The sequence below is a fragment of the Trachypithecus francoisi genome, unplaced genomic scaffold (assembly GCF_009764315.1).
Source record: "Trachypithecus francoisi isolate TF-2019V2 unplaced genomic scaffold, Tfra_2.0 Lachesis_group17, whole genome shotgun sequence".
Lineage (NCBI taxonomy): Eukaryota > Metazoa > Chordata > Mammalia > Primates > Cercopithecidae > Trachypithecus > Trachypithecus francoisi.
Genome location: NW_022681462.1, coordinates 86,481,840 through 86,501,821, shown reverse-complemented (window position 1 = coordinate 86,501,821; position 19,982 = coordinate 86,481,840). Strand labels below are relative to the sequence as shown.

Here is a 19,982-nt window from a genome sequence, read left to right as displayed (position 1 = left end):
CAGAATTGAGGCCCAGAGAGGTCAGGTAACCTGTCCAGGGTCACTCAGATAGCAAGTGGTAGAATGGAATTCAAATCCAGGCAGTCTGTCTCCAAAGTCTGGCGCTATCCACTGCACAAAGCTTCCCCTGCCAATAACCTCAGGGGGAGAGACATTCTTGGGTCATTTGGTCACACTGTCCAGGCCACAGATTTGTTATACACAAGGAGCCGTGAGCTCCCCGAGGACAAGAGCCAGCCAGCCCTGGCCTGCTCAGTAAAGACCCACATTGTTGACCAGGAAAACTGCAAATACCTGGGCCTGGGCCTGCCCATGAATTGACGTGGTCTTGGCACGGAGTCAAACACACAGGCTAGAGGACAGGCCTCTGGGCGGGCAGGAGCCAGGCTAGAACGGCAGGAAGGCACTATGGCCCAAATCTGCCAGGGGTGCCTGGGAAGCCAGTACTGCTGTCCTCCCTCCCCCCACCCAGTGCTCCTGGGCACCAAGGGACCGGGGCGCAATCCGGGGAATCAAACAAGCCCCTGCAGGAAAGAGGCTGGGCTGGAGGCAGAATTCAGTTCCTCTGTTGTGACATGCCAAGGAGCGGGCTGTCGTCACAGGCATGAACTTTTGTACCCTCTCCCCTTCCTGGCCACCCTGCCCAGTCCCTGCCCCAGCTGTTGTTTTCTGTCTGTGGCTGGGTTCCTTTCCTCTCATGTGGCTGTGGTTTGGGGTCAGGCCAGTCAAGGATGGTGACTGTCAAGCCACTCTGGAGCAAAGGGGGAGCTCTGTGGACAGCACAGCCCTGGGGGGGAGCCCCAGCACCGAGCCCCTCCACTTCGTCCCCCAGAGCAGCCCAACACCATCCCAGAAAAGGCATGCATCCTTAAAAGGTCAGACGTCTTCAAGAGGGCCTCTGGGCCCAGCCTCTCTCTCCCACCTGGAGCCCCGAGCAGTCGGTTCCAGTGGCTGCCATTCTCCATATGGCCAACAGCTGGCCCTGCAGAGCACCTGCCAGATGTGGCCAGCGGGGCCAGCGGCTGGCCCTACTGGGCAGAGGTCACCGAGTCAGACCAGCGCTTGGGCTGGCGCCCAGAGGAGGAATGTGTTTGGCTGGCCTGGGGGCAGCATGCCCAAATAATCCTCCATCTCCTCTCCCCTGTCCAACATTCTTTCCCTCCCCGCCTCAGTGAGGTAGTGTTTTCATAACAGGAAAATAAAATCAATAAGGCACTGCAGCAAGATGTCAGTGCGCTCCGAGCCGGCCTCCAATAGCTCCATTGTCTCAGCCTCCACTGGGCTCTGTGGCCAGCAGCACTCACAGTTATTAATGGGAAGCAGGGCTGAAAGGGAGTTTTGAAAACCAGGAGACAAAGGCGCAGCACACCTGGAGTGCGGCTTTCCAGTGCCACAGCCACCTCACAATGGCCGGGCTGGGGCTCCCCGCCTTTAACTTCTCTGGCAACTTTTCTGAAAGCAGGAAAAGAAAAGCCTAAACACACCCACATGTGCACACATACACTCATGCACACACACATGCATGCACACACACATCCTTGCACATACACGAGCGTACGTGTACACTGCCCCAAGGGAGGTGGCTCTGAATGGCCAGCAGAGGCAAAGGCAGCCTGCATAGCCCCTGCTCGCTGAAGAAGCAGGATAGGGACCAATGGGCTTCCTGCCACAGCCATGGCCAGGGGCCCGTCCCTCCAGGACTCAGGCTGCCTGAGGGGCTCTGAGCAGCCAGCACGATGGGGGACCAGCTCAGCCCAAGGCCAAGCAAGAGCCGTGGCAACACCGTTTTCCACATTCCATTCAGCAACACAGGCTGGCCTCTGTTGCCATTCCCAAGGCTAGAGCTGCCTCTTCTAAAAGCAATGGGAATGACCTGGAGCTGACATCCCTGCAGTCAGCTGTGGGGATAAGTCCTGGGTCCTCTGCAGAAAGGTCCCACAGCCTTGGACCAGCAGCCTTGGACCAGCCCTTAGAAGGCCCACTGAGCCCTTGCTGTGCCTCAGTGTCCTCAACTGTAAGGCAGGGATGATAAAAGTACTGACTCATCGTGCTGTGGCAAGGCTCAGAAGAGACAATGGATATGAGAACACGCGGCCCAGTGGTTAATAAAGGGTGGGTTTATCACCCTTTATGACTATTACTGCTTATCAGTATCTTCTTGCAAACCCAAGTTACTAGCACCCCCAGGGACGCTTGCATGGTCTCAATTTATCTATTTAGGAACCCTGGATTGCCATCTTGGAGTTCCACTATTACTTTACCCATTAAATAACATCTAATCAACATGGCATAGGACAATGAGTGGCCTCAGCACCTGCTTATCTTCCTACAAGTCAGTCACAGAGAAAGACTTCATGGATAATAAAACCCTCGTGAATGCTCGCAAACAGTTGCCAGGCCCGGGTCCTGGGAGGACAAGACTCTGGAGGACTCAGGGTCTGGAGCGCAGGCTGCCCCTCTGGAGCCTGTGGGGCTGGCCTGAGCCTTCAGGGAGACAGGGCCCCTCTACCCGGCTCCTGCTCAGAGATGACGCCAGGTCTTACCTTGGTGGTGACCGCAGAGGCAGAGCTGGCCACGAGGCTGGTGATGGCCTCGCTGCTGCCGGTGGTGCAGGGAGCAGGAGCTGTAGCAGGGGTGGGCAGCCGGGAGGGCACCACGGGCAGTGGCAGGAGGCCAGGCCGGGCACTGAGGCTGCTGGCTGTGCCGCCACCAGCCCCCGAGGTGACGCTGCAGATGCTGGTGGTCCCATGCGTCCCGTTGACGCTCCACTCACGGCGGTCCCAGCCCACCCGGTAATCTCTTTCGAAGCGGCTATGGTGCCGGGACATCTCGGTGGGCCGAGGCGGCTTCTCACAGGGAAACAGAGCCCCGACCTGCGGTGACAGGGTGGAGAGAAGGGTGATTTAGGACTGGAGCAGCCAGCGACAATGGACAGCATCCATGAAGCCCCTTCTCTGGGTTCAATAACAGGCTTCAAACATTAGCTCATTTCAGAGTCACACAAGCCCACAAAGCATAGATCATTAATTAGCCCCACTTCACAGACAAGGAATACATGATTTGCCCAGGATCCTGTGGCCAAAGTAAGTAGGCAGGATTTGAATCCAGTCACAGTTAAAAGTGATACTGTTGGTTCTGCCACGTCTCACTGCCCTGAACGACACAAATGTGCATATTTTAATTATGGTTGGGACTTTACCCCCTCCACCTCCACTGTGAAAAAAGAGCCGAGAACTCCTCAGGACGTGTTTTCCTCAACCACATGATAGGGTACGGCCACCAGCGTGTGCAGACTCACTTTATAGTGGACAAAGCCCTTTACAGAAAGCTCTCTTCCTCCCACAGTGGCCTGTGAGGTGGCAGGGCATGGACGGTTCCCAGTTGAGGGTCGAGGGACCTCACTGAGAATAAGTTATCCCTCGAGGTTCGAGTACTAGAAAGTGATAAAGAGTCCAGGATCCCCAGCCTTCAGATCCTAGCTAAATGCACAACTCAAGTCGCACAGGGTGTTAGCCTCCAGGAGTGGAGTTCCCTTTCGTAGTCACAGTCCTGTGATTTGATCTTGGGCAGCATTAGAGACCCGTGTACCCTGGCCTCTGTTAACCAGACCATCTCCCACGCAGCTCTCCTCAACCTCTAAGCATAAGGCCCTTTCATGTTGTCAGGGAGACCTGGACACGCCATGATATTTGGAAGGGCTTCTGAATCACCAAAGATTGCATTTTGCTCAGTATTACTATGATTTGCCAGGTTCCCTGCCCACCCTTGATCAGGAAGGCTGTAAAGACACAGGGAGGCTGTTGGTTGCAGAGGCCACGGAGAGGCAGAGGCAGAGGGGAGAGGGCGTGGCCGTGCCAGGGCACGAGTGATGGTGGGTTAGGGTAGGGGGTCTGCATCACACCCACAGCCCAGGCACAGCCCAGGCACAGCTTGGTGGCTTTGGCCTTCTGCATTCTCCAACTGTTTTCCAGTCTGGGGGTGAGCGCCCAGAAGTCCTGGTTCCCAGCTCCTTTTCCTACCCTGCCAGTCCAGCTCAGCCCTGGGGAGGCACCCTGGAATTGTTGGCCAGTGGACAGATGGGCCACTTTATTTTAAAAATATCTATCTATCTATCTATAAAGCCTGTTCCTACTGTGGACTTTGCACATCCAGACCTAGTTGTCAACTTCTAGTGCCATGGAGCCAGGGCCTGTGCCCAACCCAAGCAGCCCTCCTACCCATGTTCTACTTGCATGCTGGCCTGTGCCCTGGTGGCCATCATCCCCTCTGCCAGGCAGACCCGAACCCACCCTGCAGCCCAGTTGAAGCCTGCAGCCCCGCCTGAAATAGACCTGACCATAACTTCTTCAGCTGGATGTGGTGTCACTATTTATTTCACTATTATGCTTTCTGGCTTACACAGTGTCAGAAAAATTCTCTTTAAAAAGTCCATCCAGGCTGGGTGTGGTGGTTCATGCCTGTAATTCCAGCACTTTGGGAGGCCAAGGCGGGTGGATCACGAGGGCAAGAGATCGAGACCATCCCGGCCAACATGGTGAAACTCTGTCTCTACTAAAAATACAAAAATTAGTTGGGTATGGTGGCACGCACCTATAGTACCAGCTACTCAGGGGCTGAGGCAGGAGAATCGCTTGAACCTGGGAGGCAGATGTTGCAGTGATCCGAGATCGCACCACTGCCCTTCAACCTGTCGACAGAGCAAGACTCCGTCTTAAAAGAAAAGAAAAGAAAAAAAGTCTATCCAATATTACCTGGTTAAAAAATAAAAATCATTTCCCTTTTGATCTCCCCACATAAACTTTTTCGGCTGAGCTTCTTGATGGCATTGTCTAAACTTAGCTCCAGTTTCCTAGTCCTGTTCACTCTGTGACCTGCTCTGCTGTGGCCTTCGCCCTGGCCACTCCATGGGAACTGTTCTCATTGAAGTCCAGGGTGACCTGCTTGCTAAGTCCAAGGCGACATTTATGCCGCTGTCCTCGACTTCCCTCACATGCGACGTGGCTGATCTTCCTTGCTTTCCAGAGTCCTCCTCTGCAGTTTTGGTGATACCAGCCCTCTCCCACCCTCTCGGCTGCTCCTTCTCAGTCTCTTTGGCGAGCTCTTCTTCCTCAGCTCATTATTTAAAAGCTGGAGCTCCTTGGGGTTCCAGATCTCCTCCTCCGTTTCTCCCTGGATGATCTCATCCCTCCATCCCCTCTTTCCAGATAACTTCCAAGGCTACCTTTGTAGCTCTCCTCTCTCTTAAGCACCACCCCCACCTCCCTGCAGCCTGCCGCACACCTTCCCCCAGCTGTTCCATAGGTGCCTAAACACCCAGAGTTGCTAAAGTAGCGCAACATTCCTTTGTCCAAACACCCATCCTCAGGCATTCCCTCCCTCAGAGAAAGCCGCCTCTATCTCCTCACCTCCATCCCCCATTCGACAGCCAAGTCTTAGATTCCTCTGCCTCAGTTGCTCTCAAATCTACCCCCTTCTCCATCTACAGCCACGACCTTCCGTCACTGTCTCCCAGTGTCTCCTTATTTCAGCTTGCCTGCCTGCCTGCCTGCCCCCAGTCTTGCCCTTCTCAGCCATTCTCTACTCAAATGCCCACAGGAGTTTTGCAAAGGGCAACTCTGATCATGATACTTGACTTTCCTGCTTTAAATCCTGTCCATCAATGTAAGGTTCCAGCTCTTCCTGGTGGCCCAGAAGGGGATCTGGTCAGGCTCCCTTTTCTAGCATCCCCTCTCATTCATCCCGTCCTGCCCCAGAGGCCATGGCCCATCATTTCAAATGCCTTAGTTTCTGAAGCCTCATGTCCCCTTTCAGCTCAGGGTCCAAGTCCACAGTGCTCTTTTGCCAGGAATGGCTTCTGACCGTCCCCTGCCTACAGCCTATGACCCACCCAGCTCAGGAACCGATTATTCTAGAAGTCTGTACTTATTTTTCCCCTTCTGGGTCAGGTGAGAGACTCTCCTCCAGTGCCCTGAGCAAACGGTACCCACCCTCCGTACAGCCACGGCTGCTGTCTATCTGTTACCTTGAGAACAGGGCCTGGGTCCTCATTCTCTGTGTGACCCCAGCAACTTGAACAGTGCCTGGCAAAGAAGGGTGTTCAGTACCTGTGTGCTGAATGAATGATTAAACAAATGCTTGTTTTTTCTTAATTGCTGAGCACTTCCAGAGAGGACAAACACATTTGTGTGAAGAGAAAACCTCAGACACAGAAAGAAACGTTGAGTCTCCTGACCGGAAGTTCCATGTAGGTGCTGGAGTAAGAAAACATCCTACCTTAGCCTGGGCACGGGGGCTCATGCCTGTAATCCCAGCACTTTGGGAGGCTAAGGCGGGAGGATCACTTGAGGCCAGGAATTCAAGACCAGCCTGGCCGACATGGTGAAACCCCATCTCTACCAAAAAAAACAAGAAAATTAACTGGGCATGGTGGCGTGTGTCTGTAGTCCCAGCTACTCAGGAAGCTGAGGCATGAGAATCGCTTGAACCCAGGAGGTGGAGGTTGCAGTAAGCCAAGATCGTGCCACTACACGTCAGCCTGGGTGACAGAGTGAGACAAAAATTAAAAAGAGAGAGAGGGAGAGAGAGAGAGAGAAAATGTCTACAGTCCTAGTAAATCAGACCTTGAGCCTCCAAGGACAGGCCTGAACAGAGAATATCTGCATGTCAAGGTGAGCTGGGCTCATAGTGTAGACGCCTCTCCCAAGGCTGACCTGCCAACAAGGGGCTCGTGCTGATTATCACGGCCTCAGGGACACTGTCTCCCTAGGGTTGGATCCTAACGTGGCAGAGGGGATGTTATGTATTCATCACAGTATGTCCTCTTTCTGGGCACAAGGAGGAACTCTCCCAGCTGCCATTGCAGTTAAGTTGGGCTCCTGTGTCTGGAGTCTGGAGGATAGGATGGGTGGGGAGGTGATGGAGACTGCTTCCAGACCTGGCCCTTTGCAAACGTCTATGACCCTCAGTTCCCTTTGCTTGTCATGGCAACCTTGGAGGCCACACATTCCAGATGGTGCCACCATCTGATGGAAGAGTGTTTCCCTGCGCACACTGGATGTTGCATAATGGGGGTGTGAATCTTTGTTGTGATAACGCGCTGAGATTGGCAGTGTATGTGTTACCTAAGCACAGCCTAGCCTGGCCTGACTGATGTGATAAATCAGCCTCTACCTTCCTACAAAACAACACAACCTCACATATCGCCAAAGAAGCCATCTCCTTCCAGCTGGAGAGGATGGAGGTGAGGAGGGTATGCACTGAGGGTGGCCAGCAACGCTGCTCCCCTGAAACATGCCTGGATGTGCTTGGGATCAGGTCAAAGGGGTCTCCTAGGCCCCAGGAAAACCTCTCCACTCTGTCTTGGGGACCACCTGCTGGGCCATGCTGTGCCCACACCTTACAGTTCTGGTGCATGAAAGCAAAGTCCAGGTCCCAGCGCCCTTCACCTCCCAACACTCCCACCCCCCACCCTGATGCTTAGCTCCTCAAGTCTCCTTTAAATGCCAGGCAGGAGATGGAGACTCGGGGCCTGGAGCCCAGAATCTAGTTTCAGCCTCATTAGATGTACTCAAAACAAAGGTCAAGAATTGCATGCCAGCATTTCGGCGAGACTTCATTCCTCAATTTAATTTCCCCTTTCACACGTCATGAAAGAAAGGTGTTGCACGGTTTACTCTGAGTGAGATGGCAGACTGCCAGCACCAGAGATGGCAACTTAAGTATTTTCTGCTGGGCACCGAGCCACTGTGCCACAAGGTTCCATGGGCATACATGTGTGCCCAGAGTGGTGTTGAGGCAGGCATCGGAAGTGCTAGCTGTGGCAGAAGGAGGCCTGGAATGGACGAGGTACCTTAGATGAGACTGGTCAAGCAATTACCGACAAAATACATCAAAAAGCTTCCTTGTCAAGGTGAGCCCCCTTTCCTGGCAGGCTGCCCACGAATTGGCAGAACCTGGCACAGGGCCCTTCACCAAGTTGGGGAGCAGGCTGAGCAGTAGCCATCCCTTTGTATGGAGGGGACCATTTACAAAGACACTAGGACTCGAAGCTGGGTGGGGTTAATGCCTTGCTAGCGCCTGTTTACATTACATGCACACGTGAAGAAAACGCTCTAGAGCCTAGAAAATCTTGTATTCACAGGTGGAAATAGGCCATGCTGAGGTGCAGGGTAGAGACAGTTCAGAACTCGTCCTGGGTGAAATGTGAAAGGCCTCACAGGTATTTTACGTGCCAACTTGGCCCTGGCCTTTGGGATCTTGCAGGCAGCAAAACCGATGCTGGCCAGGAGACGGGAGGTGAGGAGGGCCGGCCTTTCCCAGGGGAGGGCAGAACCCTGAAGTCTCTCTTTTTTTTTTTTTTTTTTTTTTTTGAGATGGAGTCTTACTCTGTCACCCAGGCTGGAGTGTAGTGGTGCGATCTCAGCTCACCACAGCCTCCAACTTCCAGGTTCAAGCGAGTCTCCTGCCTCAGCCTCTCGAGTATTATAGGATTACAGGCACCCACCACCACACCCAGCTAATATATATATATATTTTTGGTAGAAACGGGGTTTCACCATTTTGGCCAGGTTGGTCTCAAACTCCTGGCCTCAAGTGATCTGCCTACCTTGGCCTCTCAAAGCGCTGGGATTACAGGTGTGAGCTACCACGCCCAGTCTCCTGAAGTCTCCCCTGTGCATAGAGCCTGCCAGTCAACACCATGCCTGCGCCTCCATGAGGGGGGTCATCTTCATAGCAGTCCGGGACAGACATCAGGCTTCGGCCTCTCAGCTCTGGGCCCAGATTCAGAGAGTCTGGAGCCTGGGCCCCGCACACACAGCTTAGGAAGCCGGCTCAGGCTGTCAGGCTCCCCGTTCCCTTCTCTGTGATGCACCTCCCCACCTCCAGGGAGCAGAGAGAAGAAGTGGAAGACCTCCTTACAGAACGGGAGCAAATGTGAAGAACGGGGGGAACACGTCACTGGGAGCTCCTGACAGGCAGAAGCACTTCTCGGAATGTTCAGTCGTTGATCCCGCTGCAACCCAGGCCCCACTTCAGAGCCACATGCTGGCATCTCAATGCACACAGGTGCACCCCAAATCTCAGGACAAGGTCTCCCAGCATCCCCACATGCAGCAATGCCACATCCACCAGCTCTGGGGAAAATCCCAACGGTCGAGTGCAACTGCCTCACAATTCGGATCATCCCTCAGAGGAGGTGGGGCGGAGGCCGGCGCTGGGGTGTGCCCGACAGCATCCCCAGCCCCGCCAGGAAGGTCTTTCCCTCCCATCACTTATCTCCAGGAGACGGTGAAGGGCGTATTCCTGCCAGCTCCCTACTTCTGAGGGATGAGGCCTGGCCTTCCCTTCTGGCTCACCTGCTCACCAAAAAGTGTCCTCTACCTGACAGAACCCTGACCTCACACCTCCACAGACGAACCTCCCTTCAGGCTGCCTGTTCCTCAGGAATGAATGGAAACTAGCCGCTTCCTTTCCTGTTGGCACATGGGGCCAAATCTTCAGCATCATGGGGTGCCAGAGCATCTGGGAGAGGCAGGAATGAGGGAGCGCTCACCCTGTCCCCAGGGGCTCCTTCTGTTCCCTTGCAGAAGGCAGGTGAGTCTTAACTAGGATCAAAATAAAGATGACAAAGTAGCCTCAGCCCCTGACTTTTAGCTCCCTCCTAAGCCTTCTCCCACCCTGTCCCTAGAACCCTCATGTCCCAACAGGAACCGGGCAGGTTTACTGGGATAAGGAAAAAGACACTGTCAAATCCGAAGCGGTATGTGTGGCCTGTTGTCTGCGAACACGCACAGCTCCTGAGGCCCTCTGTGCTAGGTCAGCCAGGATCCTGTAGGGTGGTCTCACTCAGGGACACTGGGAGACACAAGCTGAGGGTGGGGGAAGGTCATCCACCATAATACCCATGACACAGGGGACCTCCTATCACTAGCCCCAGGGCCTGTCTTGATGGAAGAGCTTCTCCCTGCGGCTCAAGGGCCCTCAGGTCCCAGGCCCAGGCTTGCAAAAGGCTTGGGCTACCTGGGGCCTGAGGATATTGCAGGAAGGAAATCCTGGTACCCCAGGCCCAGACTGTGTCTCTAACTGCTCACCAGCTGGTGTGTTGTCAGGGATGTCGGACTCCTGGACACTTGCTAGAGATCAGATCAGCAGCCCTGCCACACAGACCTGCCCGGAAAACCCTCACCATGAATAATTCATGAGTAAATAATTAAGAGCTTCCATGCGTTTGCATAGTCCATGTGGGGCTGGAACAGAGGAAACAGTGTCCAGGAGCCCTCAGCCCTGGGCCCTGAGAGTCCCTGCTCAGGAACAGGATGCTTCGTGCACCTGAGCTCACGGGCGGGATGGAGGCTGTGTCCGGTGACACACTGTATTCTGGATGCTGGCGGTGGCCCACACATATTAATATGCACCGTGTGTACACACTGTACACAGGATCACAGGTGGCTAATGACCCTTTCCTCGTTCCTATCATTAAGACACGCTGAAGGAGTGGGCGGCCGGCTGTGAGGGCCCCGAAGGCATGATTAATCCACAGGAAGGCAGGGGGCCTGCGCCGCCTCCAGATAGGGAAGCCGAGGTGGCTGGCTGAGGAATGAGCCTCGGCCTGGCCGGCCGCGATCGGAAAATGTATGATTGCCTCATTTGGGGGAGACGTGCTGCCAAGTCGATTGGAACAGTCTGTGCTTGTCTTTATTATTTTAGTTTCCCTCTCTGCATCTTTTAGCCTTTCTTCTGGAGCAAAATACTAAACAGCAGCCAGAACACCATCTTGGCAAATGCAACACAAAGGAACTCTCCGGGTGTTTCTGGAGAGGCAGCTTGGCCACGACTTGACGTGGATGTTAGCGGGAGGTGGGGATGCCCCTCAGAAATGCCTGCCTGCCTCCTGGGGCTGCTCCAGCCCCCAGTGACTCCCATCCCCACACAGCCCCCACTAGCTCAGAAGTCTTGCTTCTGGCTGAGGCTGGGATTGAGCCCCACACTGGCCTCCCCTGCTGGACACCTTCTTTGATGAGCCCTCTCTTCTCGGAGCCCACAGAAGCCAGACTTACCAGGCCTAGGACCCCAGCGATGGACTGGCATGTTCCACTCACTGTGTGAGTTCTGATCCTGTCCCTAAAGACAGGGCTACCCCTCCCTCTTCGTTTCCTTCACTGGAGCTGCCCGAGCACAGGGCTGGGCACCTGGGGCAGGGGGCTCAGGGAACATTTGGCAGACCAAAGTGACCCTCCCAGGACAGGACACATGGCAGGGCCAGGACTAGGCTGAGGAGAGTGACAGGCGGGGCCAAAATGTATGGAGGCCCCACCCCCACCCCAATCAAGGTCCATCTGCATTTATATTGCCCTGAAAGGGATGAGGGGATGAGTCCTTAAATGATGCCTCACCATCTAGCCCCGGTCCTGACCCTTCACACAGCCTCTAAGGGTGACGTATTCCTCGAGGGTGAGGTGTTTGGCACCTCCAAATGAAATGTGGGGGTCATGGGGGCCACGTGTAGGTGCCAGCCTGGACCCAAGACTTCACATTTAAATCCTCTGAGGCAGCAGAAACCCAGGAAACTCTGGAGTACCCCAGGCTGATGCCAGCCTTCTCCAGTTCCACTCTAGGATGAGGAACCTAAGATGTGGATTTATTTTTAGCTCCTTTCCTTAAAATATCAAGGCCCCAGGTGAACTGAAATGTTCTCGTCACATTTCTACTCCCATCCCTGGCCCCCAGTCCTCACCAGCCACCTCGCCATCAGACCCCACTCAGCCAGGGCCAGTGTGAAGATCGCCTAACCAGGTCCCGTGGCTTGGCAGCCACAAGTTTCCAGCAACACCTGCTGCAGGATCCAGGGTCTGAACCCAAATGAGCAGCCTCTACGAGGCTCTCCAGGCGGGGGAAAGAGGGGAGGCAGGGATTCGGCAAGTTCCATTAGAAACCAGAGCTGTGGCCGGGCGCGGTGGCTCACATCTGTAATCCCAGCACTTTGGGAGGCCGAGGCAGGTGGATTACTTGAGGTCAGGAGTTCGAGACCAGCCTGGCCAACATGGTGAAACCACGCCTCTACAAAAATACAAAAATTGGCCAGGCGTGATGACAGGCTCCTATAATCCCAGCTACTTGAGAGGCTGAGGCAGGAGGATCGCTTGAACCTGGGAGGCAGAGGTTGCAGTGAGCCAAGATTGTGCCATTGTACTCCAGCCTGGGGACAGAGCAAAACTCCCTCTAAAATAAAAAAATAAAAAAAAAAACCCAAAAGAAAAGAAATGAAACCAGAGCTAGAGCTGTGACCTCTGACATTTGCGTCCACTCCGGGGACCACAGGTGGCATCAATCTCTGGAACCAAAGGCTTTAGGGCATTGTCTTTGTTATTTAAAGATAGGGAGCCTGCTTTCCCCAATGCCAGTGAAACCTGCACGCGTTCCCAGGTCTCAGCCAATCCAAAGCTTTGAGGGAAGCACGTCTGGCAGAGCCGAATCTTCCTCAGCAGCAGTGGGTGCAGCTGGTCTCGGGGGAGTGGGAAGGGCCCTCACCCTAAATACCCCACAGTGGCCAGTACAGCAGCAGCAAGTCCTCACCCTTCACAAGGCTCTTCTTTTTTCTTTTCTTTTCTTTCTTTTTTTTTTTTTTTTGAGACGGAGTCTCGCTCTGTCTCCCAGGCTGGAGTGCAGTGGTGCGATCTTGGCTCACTGCAAGCTCCGCCTCCCAGGTTCACACCATTCTCCTGTCTCAGCCTCCCGAGAAGCTGGGACTATAGGCGCCCGCCACCACGCCCGGCTAATTTTTTTGTATTTTCAGTAGAGACGGGGTTTCACAGTGTTAGCCAGGATGGTCTTGATCTCCTGACCTCGTGATCCACCTGCCTCGGCCTCCCAAAGTGCTGGGATTACAGGCGTGAGCCACCATGCCCGGCCTCTTCTTTTTTCTTTAACCGCTTTATTGAGGTGTGATTGATGTACAGAAAGCTGCAGATATTTAATGTGTACAACTTGATGTGTTTGGGAATGTATCCATCCCCCAAAGCATCAAACCATCATCACTATCCGTGCCACAAGCACAGCCAGCATGGCCAGAAGTTTCTTCTGTGCTCTGTTCCTGCCTTGCTTTCTTTTTGTAGTTAGAGCACTTAAATGGGCGGTGCTGGTCTCAAGACACGAAGTTTCAGTTACACAAAGCCAAACAGGATTTGGAGAGCCCCTGTAACAACACAGGACCTGTGATTAACAGCGCTGTTTGTGCTGTGTGCTTCAGCCTTTGCTCAGAGGGGAGGTCTTCTGGGAAGTGCCCTCACCACACAAGGTTCTTTTAGAGCCACTACATCATTTGCCTCACAACATCCTGCCAGTGTAAGCAGTCCAGCACTGACCTTCGCATTTTATAACCCAGGAAAAGGAAGAGGGTAAAGCCCAGGGCTGGGCATAGTGGCCTACTTCCTCCCAACTCAAAGTGTGGTCCATAGGCCAGCAGCCACAGCATCGCCTGGGGACTTGCAAGAAATGCGGAGTCTTAGGCCTTGCCCCAGGACTACTGAGTCAGAATCTGCCTTTTTAACAGGATGAGGGGTGGGGAATGGGACAGGATCCACTCACGGATTCACTCACAAGGCTAGTTCAAGAGCACTAGCCTAAGATCTGGCGAGTTAGCAGGCCTGGATTCGGCCCTAGGACCCAGGCATTCTGACTCCCTGGATGGCCCTGGGGGACAGATACATATTTGGAAAAAGCCATATTCCATAATGACAGGGCTTAATACGTGATCTAAAAAGACAAATGTTCAAAATGCTTTTCTGGTGGTTAAGTTTCAGGAAAAATGCCACCGATTCCATTTCTGGGCACAATTTCTTGCACAAAAAGCAATCTCCCTGTCTTGGAAAGGCAGTACTAGTGCCCGTTTTAGATGAACAATATTAAAAGAACAAGCCTCCCATTTCCCTCCCTTCCCATGTGCACCTTTGCTTTGAGAAAATCGGGCTGTGGGTTTTGATGTAGTGATTTTTTTTCAAAAAAGCACACATGATTCAGAGACTTTTCTCACGGGACTAACTGACTAGGCATTTGTGCTATTGCTCCTGGTGTAAATCATTAAAATGGTGATAATGAAAAATAAAAAAGATATTGGAAATGACAGTTGGAAACATAATATCAGCGTAAACTGAGGGAAGAAGGAAGGCGTGTATAAATTAGGAACTCGTAAACATCAGGATCGGCCGGGCACGGTGGCTCAAGCCTGTAATCCCAGCACTTTGGGAGGCCGAGATGGGTGGATCATGAGGTCAGGAGATCGAGACCATCCTGGCTAACATGGTGAAACCCCGTCTCTACTAAAAAAATACAAAAAACTAGCCGGGCGAGGTGGCGGGCGCCTGTAGTCCCAGCTACTCGGGAGGCTGAGGCAGGAGAATGGCGTAAACCCGGGAGGCGGAGCTTGCAGTGAGCTGAGAACCGGCCACTGCACTCCAGCCTGGGCGACAGAGCGAGATTCCGTCTCAAAAAACAAAACAAAACAAAACAAAACAAAACAAACATCAGGATCGATGAGGGAGCTGTGGTGACTACCGTTTGATTACTTAGAGGAGGATTAACCAGAGTTATCATTACGAGTAACCATCGTGGCTCCTTCTAACTCCTCGTTCTTGTGGCTCCACAGAGGATGCACACACTGGAAATTCCAGCCCTGTTTCCCTGTAGTCCTGCAAACACACGACCACAGTCTTTTGAGCTGGATTTTGCTGTTACTTTCCTTCTCCAAGCAGGCTTCCCCCCTCCCAGGGCTGCCTCTCAGGCATGCCTGATTATTCTAGATCTTGCAGAACTGACTAATTCAATGAGCTCTTCTTCACAGGAAATGGTGTTCATCAGTGGCCCAAGCTGATGAATGAATCCTACTGGGTGCCTGGAGCCAGACCCAGTGGCAAGAGTTGCAAAGAAGAAAGACTGATGTCTTCTATTTGGCTGCCAAAAATGCTCTTGCAATTTGCTTTCTTCTAGACAAGAGTCTATTCAAAAGTCTATTTGGAAACATTAGGGAACGGCTGTCACATGGCCGGCAGATCATACTGCCTGTGACAGGATATTATCTTCCTTAGGAGAGACTCGACCACTCTTCTATTTCACCGAGTAACTAGCGTCTGGGTTGATGGCTGCAGAATTGCTCTGAGGGCCGGGGACATTAAAATCCCTGTCCGGAGTGAATGCAAAACCGACAGCCACCTCAGTGAGCAGGATTTGTGGAACGAACCTTCACCAGTATTAAGCAGCAGTGCCCACCTTTCTGGTCTCCATCTCTAGTGGGACCTGGGGGGCCTCCTGCTTGTCCAAATCCCTCCCCAGGAAACCATGACGTACCCACTTCCTGTTCTGGGGCTCCACTCCATGAGTCAGGCCTTCGTGCCCCCCTTTCCCTCTCAAGCAATTCCCCAGGCATGCCCTTGGGTTAATGCACGGTCTGCCCTTTTCTCATCAAATCATGTCAAGTTCACTGCCCACCTCCTTCCCCCATTATACCCGGCTCAATGCAAGATACTGAGAGGAAATAAGAACAGGGTACGCGGCTCCTGCCTTCAGGGAGGGAGGGCTGCTCAGGAGGGCACAGCCATAAAATGGAAAAACTCCCTGGGGGGCAGGGGAGGGACCACGCTGGGCTGGAGCAGGCAGGGTAGGTCAGGGGAGCCCCAGAATCCCAGGGTGGCCCAGCTCCCTGGGGCTCCATTCATCAGAAAGGAGACTGTGTCTTAGTTAGGACAAGTGTCTAATTAAGATGGAAAACGAAAGGCAGCATGGCCAAGGATGACAGTCCCAGCTCCGCCCGCCATGCAAGCAGCCTGCTGGCTCACCCCCAGAGCCCCTGCTGGCTGGCCTATAGCCCACCTCTCCCCCACAGAGGGACCTCCGGGGCCTTGACTTTGGCTTTGGGAACTAAAGGTCCACACTGTCCACCGGAGCTTCCTCCAGGATCAGAAGCGACCCCCAGGGAAGGAGTGCTTTTGGTCACTCGGGAGAGACTTCTGTCCTCTGTTCCTGGCCACGGGGCCCTGTTTCGCCCACTCCCTGCTGACCTCAGTACCAGGCTGTCTCCAACCGCACAGGCTTCTTTGTTTTCAAGTTGGGAGCTGCTACCCTATCTTGATGTACTTGCTTCAGATTTTCATTGTCTTTATTCTACGTCCGTGTTTTTAATTTAATTTAATTAAAAAAAAAAAAAAAAAAGAAGCCCAGACCAGAGGGCAGCCTGTTGCAAGGTTGTGTGTTTTATCACCACCCAAGCATGCAAACGAGGCAGCCTCTGTTGACAAGTTCACATCTCCAGTGCAGAGCTGGCTGTTTGAACAGCTTGTGTGCAGTAATTGAAACATAGATTTTGTTGCCTTTCTGTTTATTTTTAGATTAACCAAGCAGGGATACTTTGCTTCCAGGCTGCCACTTCCACCCCCGCTGGGCAGCCTGGGACTGCTGGCCCCTTGCATACTGACAGCAAGAAGCACCACACCCCCCCCTCCCCGGGATCTTCCCCTCCTGATGTGTCCTTTGCCTGACTCTGAGCAAGGGTGACCTTCCCTGTGACCTCCAGGGCCCAAGGCAGGGACACTGATGAATGCAGTGCTCGGAGGCTGTTCCCTAACTCCCAGGTCTCTGAAGACATCCCCGTACCCACCATGTTGGACTCCCCCAGCAGCTTGGGGAGGCAGGCGGGGCAGGGATCAGTGACCCCCTTCGACAATGGTGGTAACGGAGTCTCAGAGCCCTAGGACAGAGATGAATTAGAATCCAGACCTTCCACTCCCAGGGCAGGGGGGCTGCAACAGAGGAGAGCCCAGATAGCTCCCAGAAGACTAAATCAGGGCCAGTTTTCTATTTTGGACACTTAAAAAAAATGATGGTTGCATCAGCCTGGATAGGTAGGTGATGCTATGATGCTCAACAGTCCCCAAAACCTTGATGGCTTCAGCGAGGTATACTTTTCACTCATGCCATGTTCTCACTGCTGGTCGGCTGGGGGCCCTGTGCCAGGTCATCCATGCTCTACGACCCTGGCTGTCAGACTGGCCACTGTGGCAAAAGGAGAGATGGGTTAGCGTGTCGCACACTGGCTCTCAAGGTTTTCACTTGGAAAGCATGTGTCCTTTCTGCTCTGATGTCATTGGCCAAAGCAAGCCATGTGGTCAGTGGGTGGGGACGTGCAACTCTATCATTTGCCCAGAAGAAGAAATGGTTTTGGGTGAAAAGACAGTCAGGGAAGAGGATGCGTGCATGCATGTGTCTGTGTGCCTGTGTGTGTGTGTGTGTGTGTCTGTGTGTGTGTGCCTGTGTTCAAAGGGTCCCCAAGCTGGGCTGCATTCTCCTCTGAGCCCTGCAGTACCCCTGAATTCATCTTGGCAAAATTCCTTTGGCATTCTATGATTTTTCTCTTTAACCTCATGAGGCTGGTAGCTCCTTGAAGACAGAGCCTGCCTGCTCCTTATCTCAGTGTCCCCAGGGCCCCACCCTCGGCTTGACATAGTACAGAGGTTCCACTGATGTCTGCTGAGCTGGACTGTCCCAGGAGAGGGTGTGTGAGTGAGAAGGACGTGGCCATGCACACAGGCCTCAGACCACTCTTCTCCCAGTGGCGTAGCACCATCTGTGTATTGCTGGAGGCCTTACTCTGTGCCACCTCTTCCTGGAAGCCTTCCTGGACCACCTAGACTGCAGAGATAGTTGCTCTTGGCCTCATCCGGCACTGCTGTCTTCTCAATACAGAGCCTGTGAAATGATGACCATGTAACTGGTTTCTTACTCCGAGTTACTTTCTGAACTCAGCAGGATGTAAGCAGTAAACAAGCAGTAAACAAGTATTTTTTCCTCCCACTACTTCTTTCCAGACTCACTCTGTTAGGCCCGAATAGCATTTGGGGTTTTCTTCCGGGAAGGCAGGAGGGTGGTCACTTTTGGGCACAATGTCTATTAGTAGAAGTACTACTGCTGCTGCCACTACTGCTACTGCTACTACTTCTACTACTAAAAGCGAACACTTGCTGAGCACTTACTGTGTGCTGGCTACCGCACCAAGGGCCACACACACATCAGCTCTTCTAATCTCCAGGTACTTCAATTGAACCGAGGCAGGGAGGGGTTTAAGTAACGTAAAGGTTTAAGTGACCTGTGGGGCCACATAGCTAGTAACTGGCTAGGTCAGTCCTAAACATGATCACATCCTTGGCTTCTCCAAAGCCCAGTCCAATCCTTTAATCGGAACTCTTATCGTATCTGGTCCACAGCCTCTCCCCTCTGCCCCAGCTCTGGCTGGACCCAGGCTCAGAATCGGGTAATGAGAATGGCAGCATCGCCCTTCCCTGGTTTTGCCTCCTTCTCACTAACTGCTGCTTCAGCCTCCCCAGAGTGGCCACGGAGTGGGGCTGGGAGCACAAGGGCAAGGTGTGAGCAGAGTGAAGTAAACGGGCAGAGACAGCCTCTGTGTGCAGAGACCCGGTGCCGGCTCTCCTTCCTCTGCAGCACTTTGGTGGGTTCTCTGTGGGAGCTCCATGAGGGTCTGTGCTCTGCTGGAAACACTCCCTCAGGTGGCTCTGATGGTTCACACCCCGGCAGGCTGTCCTCCTCGGAAGGGTCTTCCAAGATGGCTGGAGTCTGGCTCACTGTGCAGTGTCCACTCTGGACTCACAACCACGACTCTCCCTTGATGACCAGCTCTGGTCCTGCTGCCCCCAGCACAACCCTCACTCTCCACTGCACATGCCAGAAATCCCCAAGAGCCTTTTGCATCTGGACACTTCCTGGTAAGATTCAGGCACACAGCCTTGGTGTCCCCCAAATTCCAAGGAACACAGTCACGTCCTTCTAAGTGCTTGGGGTACCCCAGTCTTGGGGTAGCAGCAGCTCCCACAGAGGACTGGTTGAGGGGCTGGTGGAGTGGGGAGCTCCTCCCCGGGAGGGGAGAGAAGCCTCAGTTTCCCTCCTAGGCCAGCTGTCTTCTAGGGTCGCTGCTCCCTGTAGTCAGCCCAAAGCTTTTCTCATGGAAGTAGAGATGGGCCCTGGGGCTGTCTGGCTCCTCTTTCTAACGTGGGGGTACCAGATACTTTTCAGGCACAGCCTGGGGCCTTACCTGAGACCCCAAAACAACAGGAATAGCTGTATTTCACATCTTGCTACAAATGGTTCACTCCTCCTCCAGCTCAGCTCTTGCCTCCTCCACGAAGTCTTCCTGATGATTCCAGGTCACTCTGCTGCCTCATCCCTTGGCCCCAATCTTTTCTAGCCCTCATTCTGCAGGGTCCCCTGTATCTGATGACATACTAAGCTCTGAAAACACACTGCATTGGCCACCCCTGCCAGTTGCCTGGGGGGAAGCCCTAGTCACGCCCATCAGTCACATTCCCTGCCCACAGTCACATGTGTGGCTGCACAGAGCCCAGCCTCAGGCAAGGGAGTGGGCACCCTAAGGACAATTGGGATGATGGGGTCAGGGCCCCTGAGAGAGTTCTGGAGAGCCGTCTGCAGGCCAGATCTCAGCTGCAGCAGGCCCTAGGAGAGGGAGGGAGACAACCATCTGCTCTTGGCTTAGCCCAGCCCGGTCTGTAGGCACAGGCAGTCCATTTACAGAGGGCTGGCCCTGCAGCGGCACACAGAGCAGGGCTGACACCCACTGTCTGGGGCTCAACAAAGGAGGCTGCACAGGGCTGGTCTCGGATGAGACGGGAGGAGGGGAGTCTGGAGAAAGCTGTGGTCCCCACCTGAGGCTGGGGGGACTCTGGTGTCAGACGCCAGCCTGGCACCATCAGGATGGCTTTCAGGGGCTAGAATAAAAGGAGCTCAGTATTCTTCACGCCTGAGAAGAGGACTGGGCTGGCACCCACTCCCTGGCTACAAAGGAAGTGACTCGTCCCCAGGAGCAGCGTAGCTGGGGCCTACTCACCCCATACTCCAGGGCCTCCTGCCTAGAGGAAGTGCCTGGCGAATTTCACGATGAAATCAGAGACGGAGATGCCAACACCCCC

General features: G+C 53.7%; 1 protein-coding gene across 3 annotated transcripts in view; it reads right to left on the bottom strand.

Annotated features, from left to right (window-relative positions):
- Positions 1-19,982, bottom strand: part of KLHL29 (kelch like family member 29) — a 325,792-nt gene that overhangs the window by 147,920 nt on the left and 157,890 nt on the right. For all 3 annotated transcript variants that reach the window (XM_033176397.1, XM_033176399.1, XM_033176398.1), the window contains one exon: positions 2,544-2,873. In XM_033176397.1, coding sequence (XP_033032288.1) covers positions 2,544-2,828 — 285 coding nt within the window. In that variant the 5' untranslated portion in view covers positions 2,829-2,873. The remainder of the gene's footprint in view (positions 1-2,543; positions 2,874-19,982) is intronic.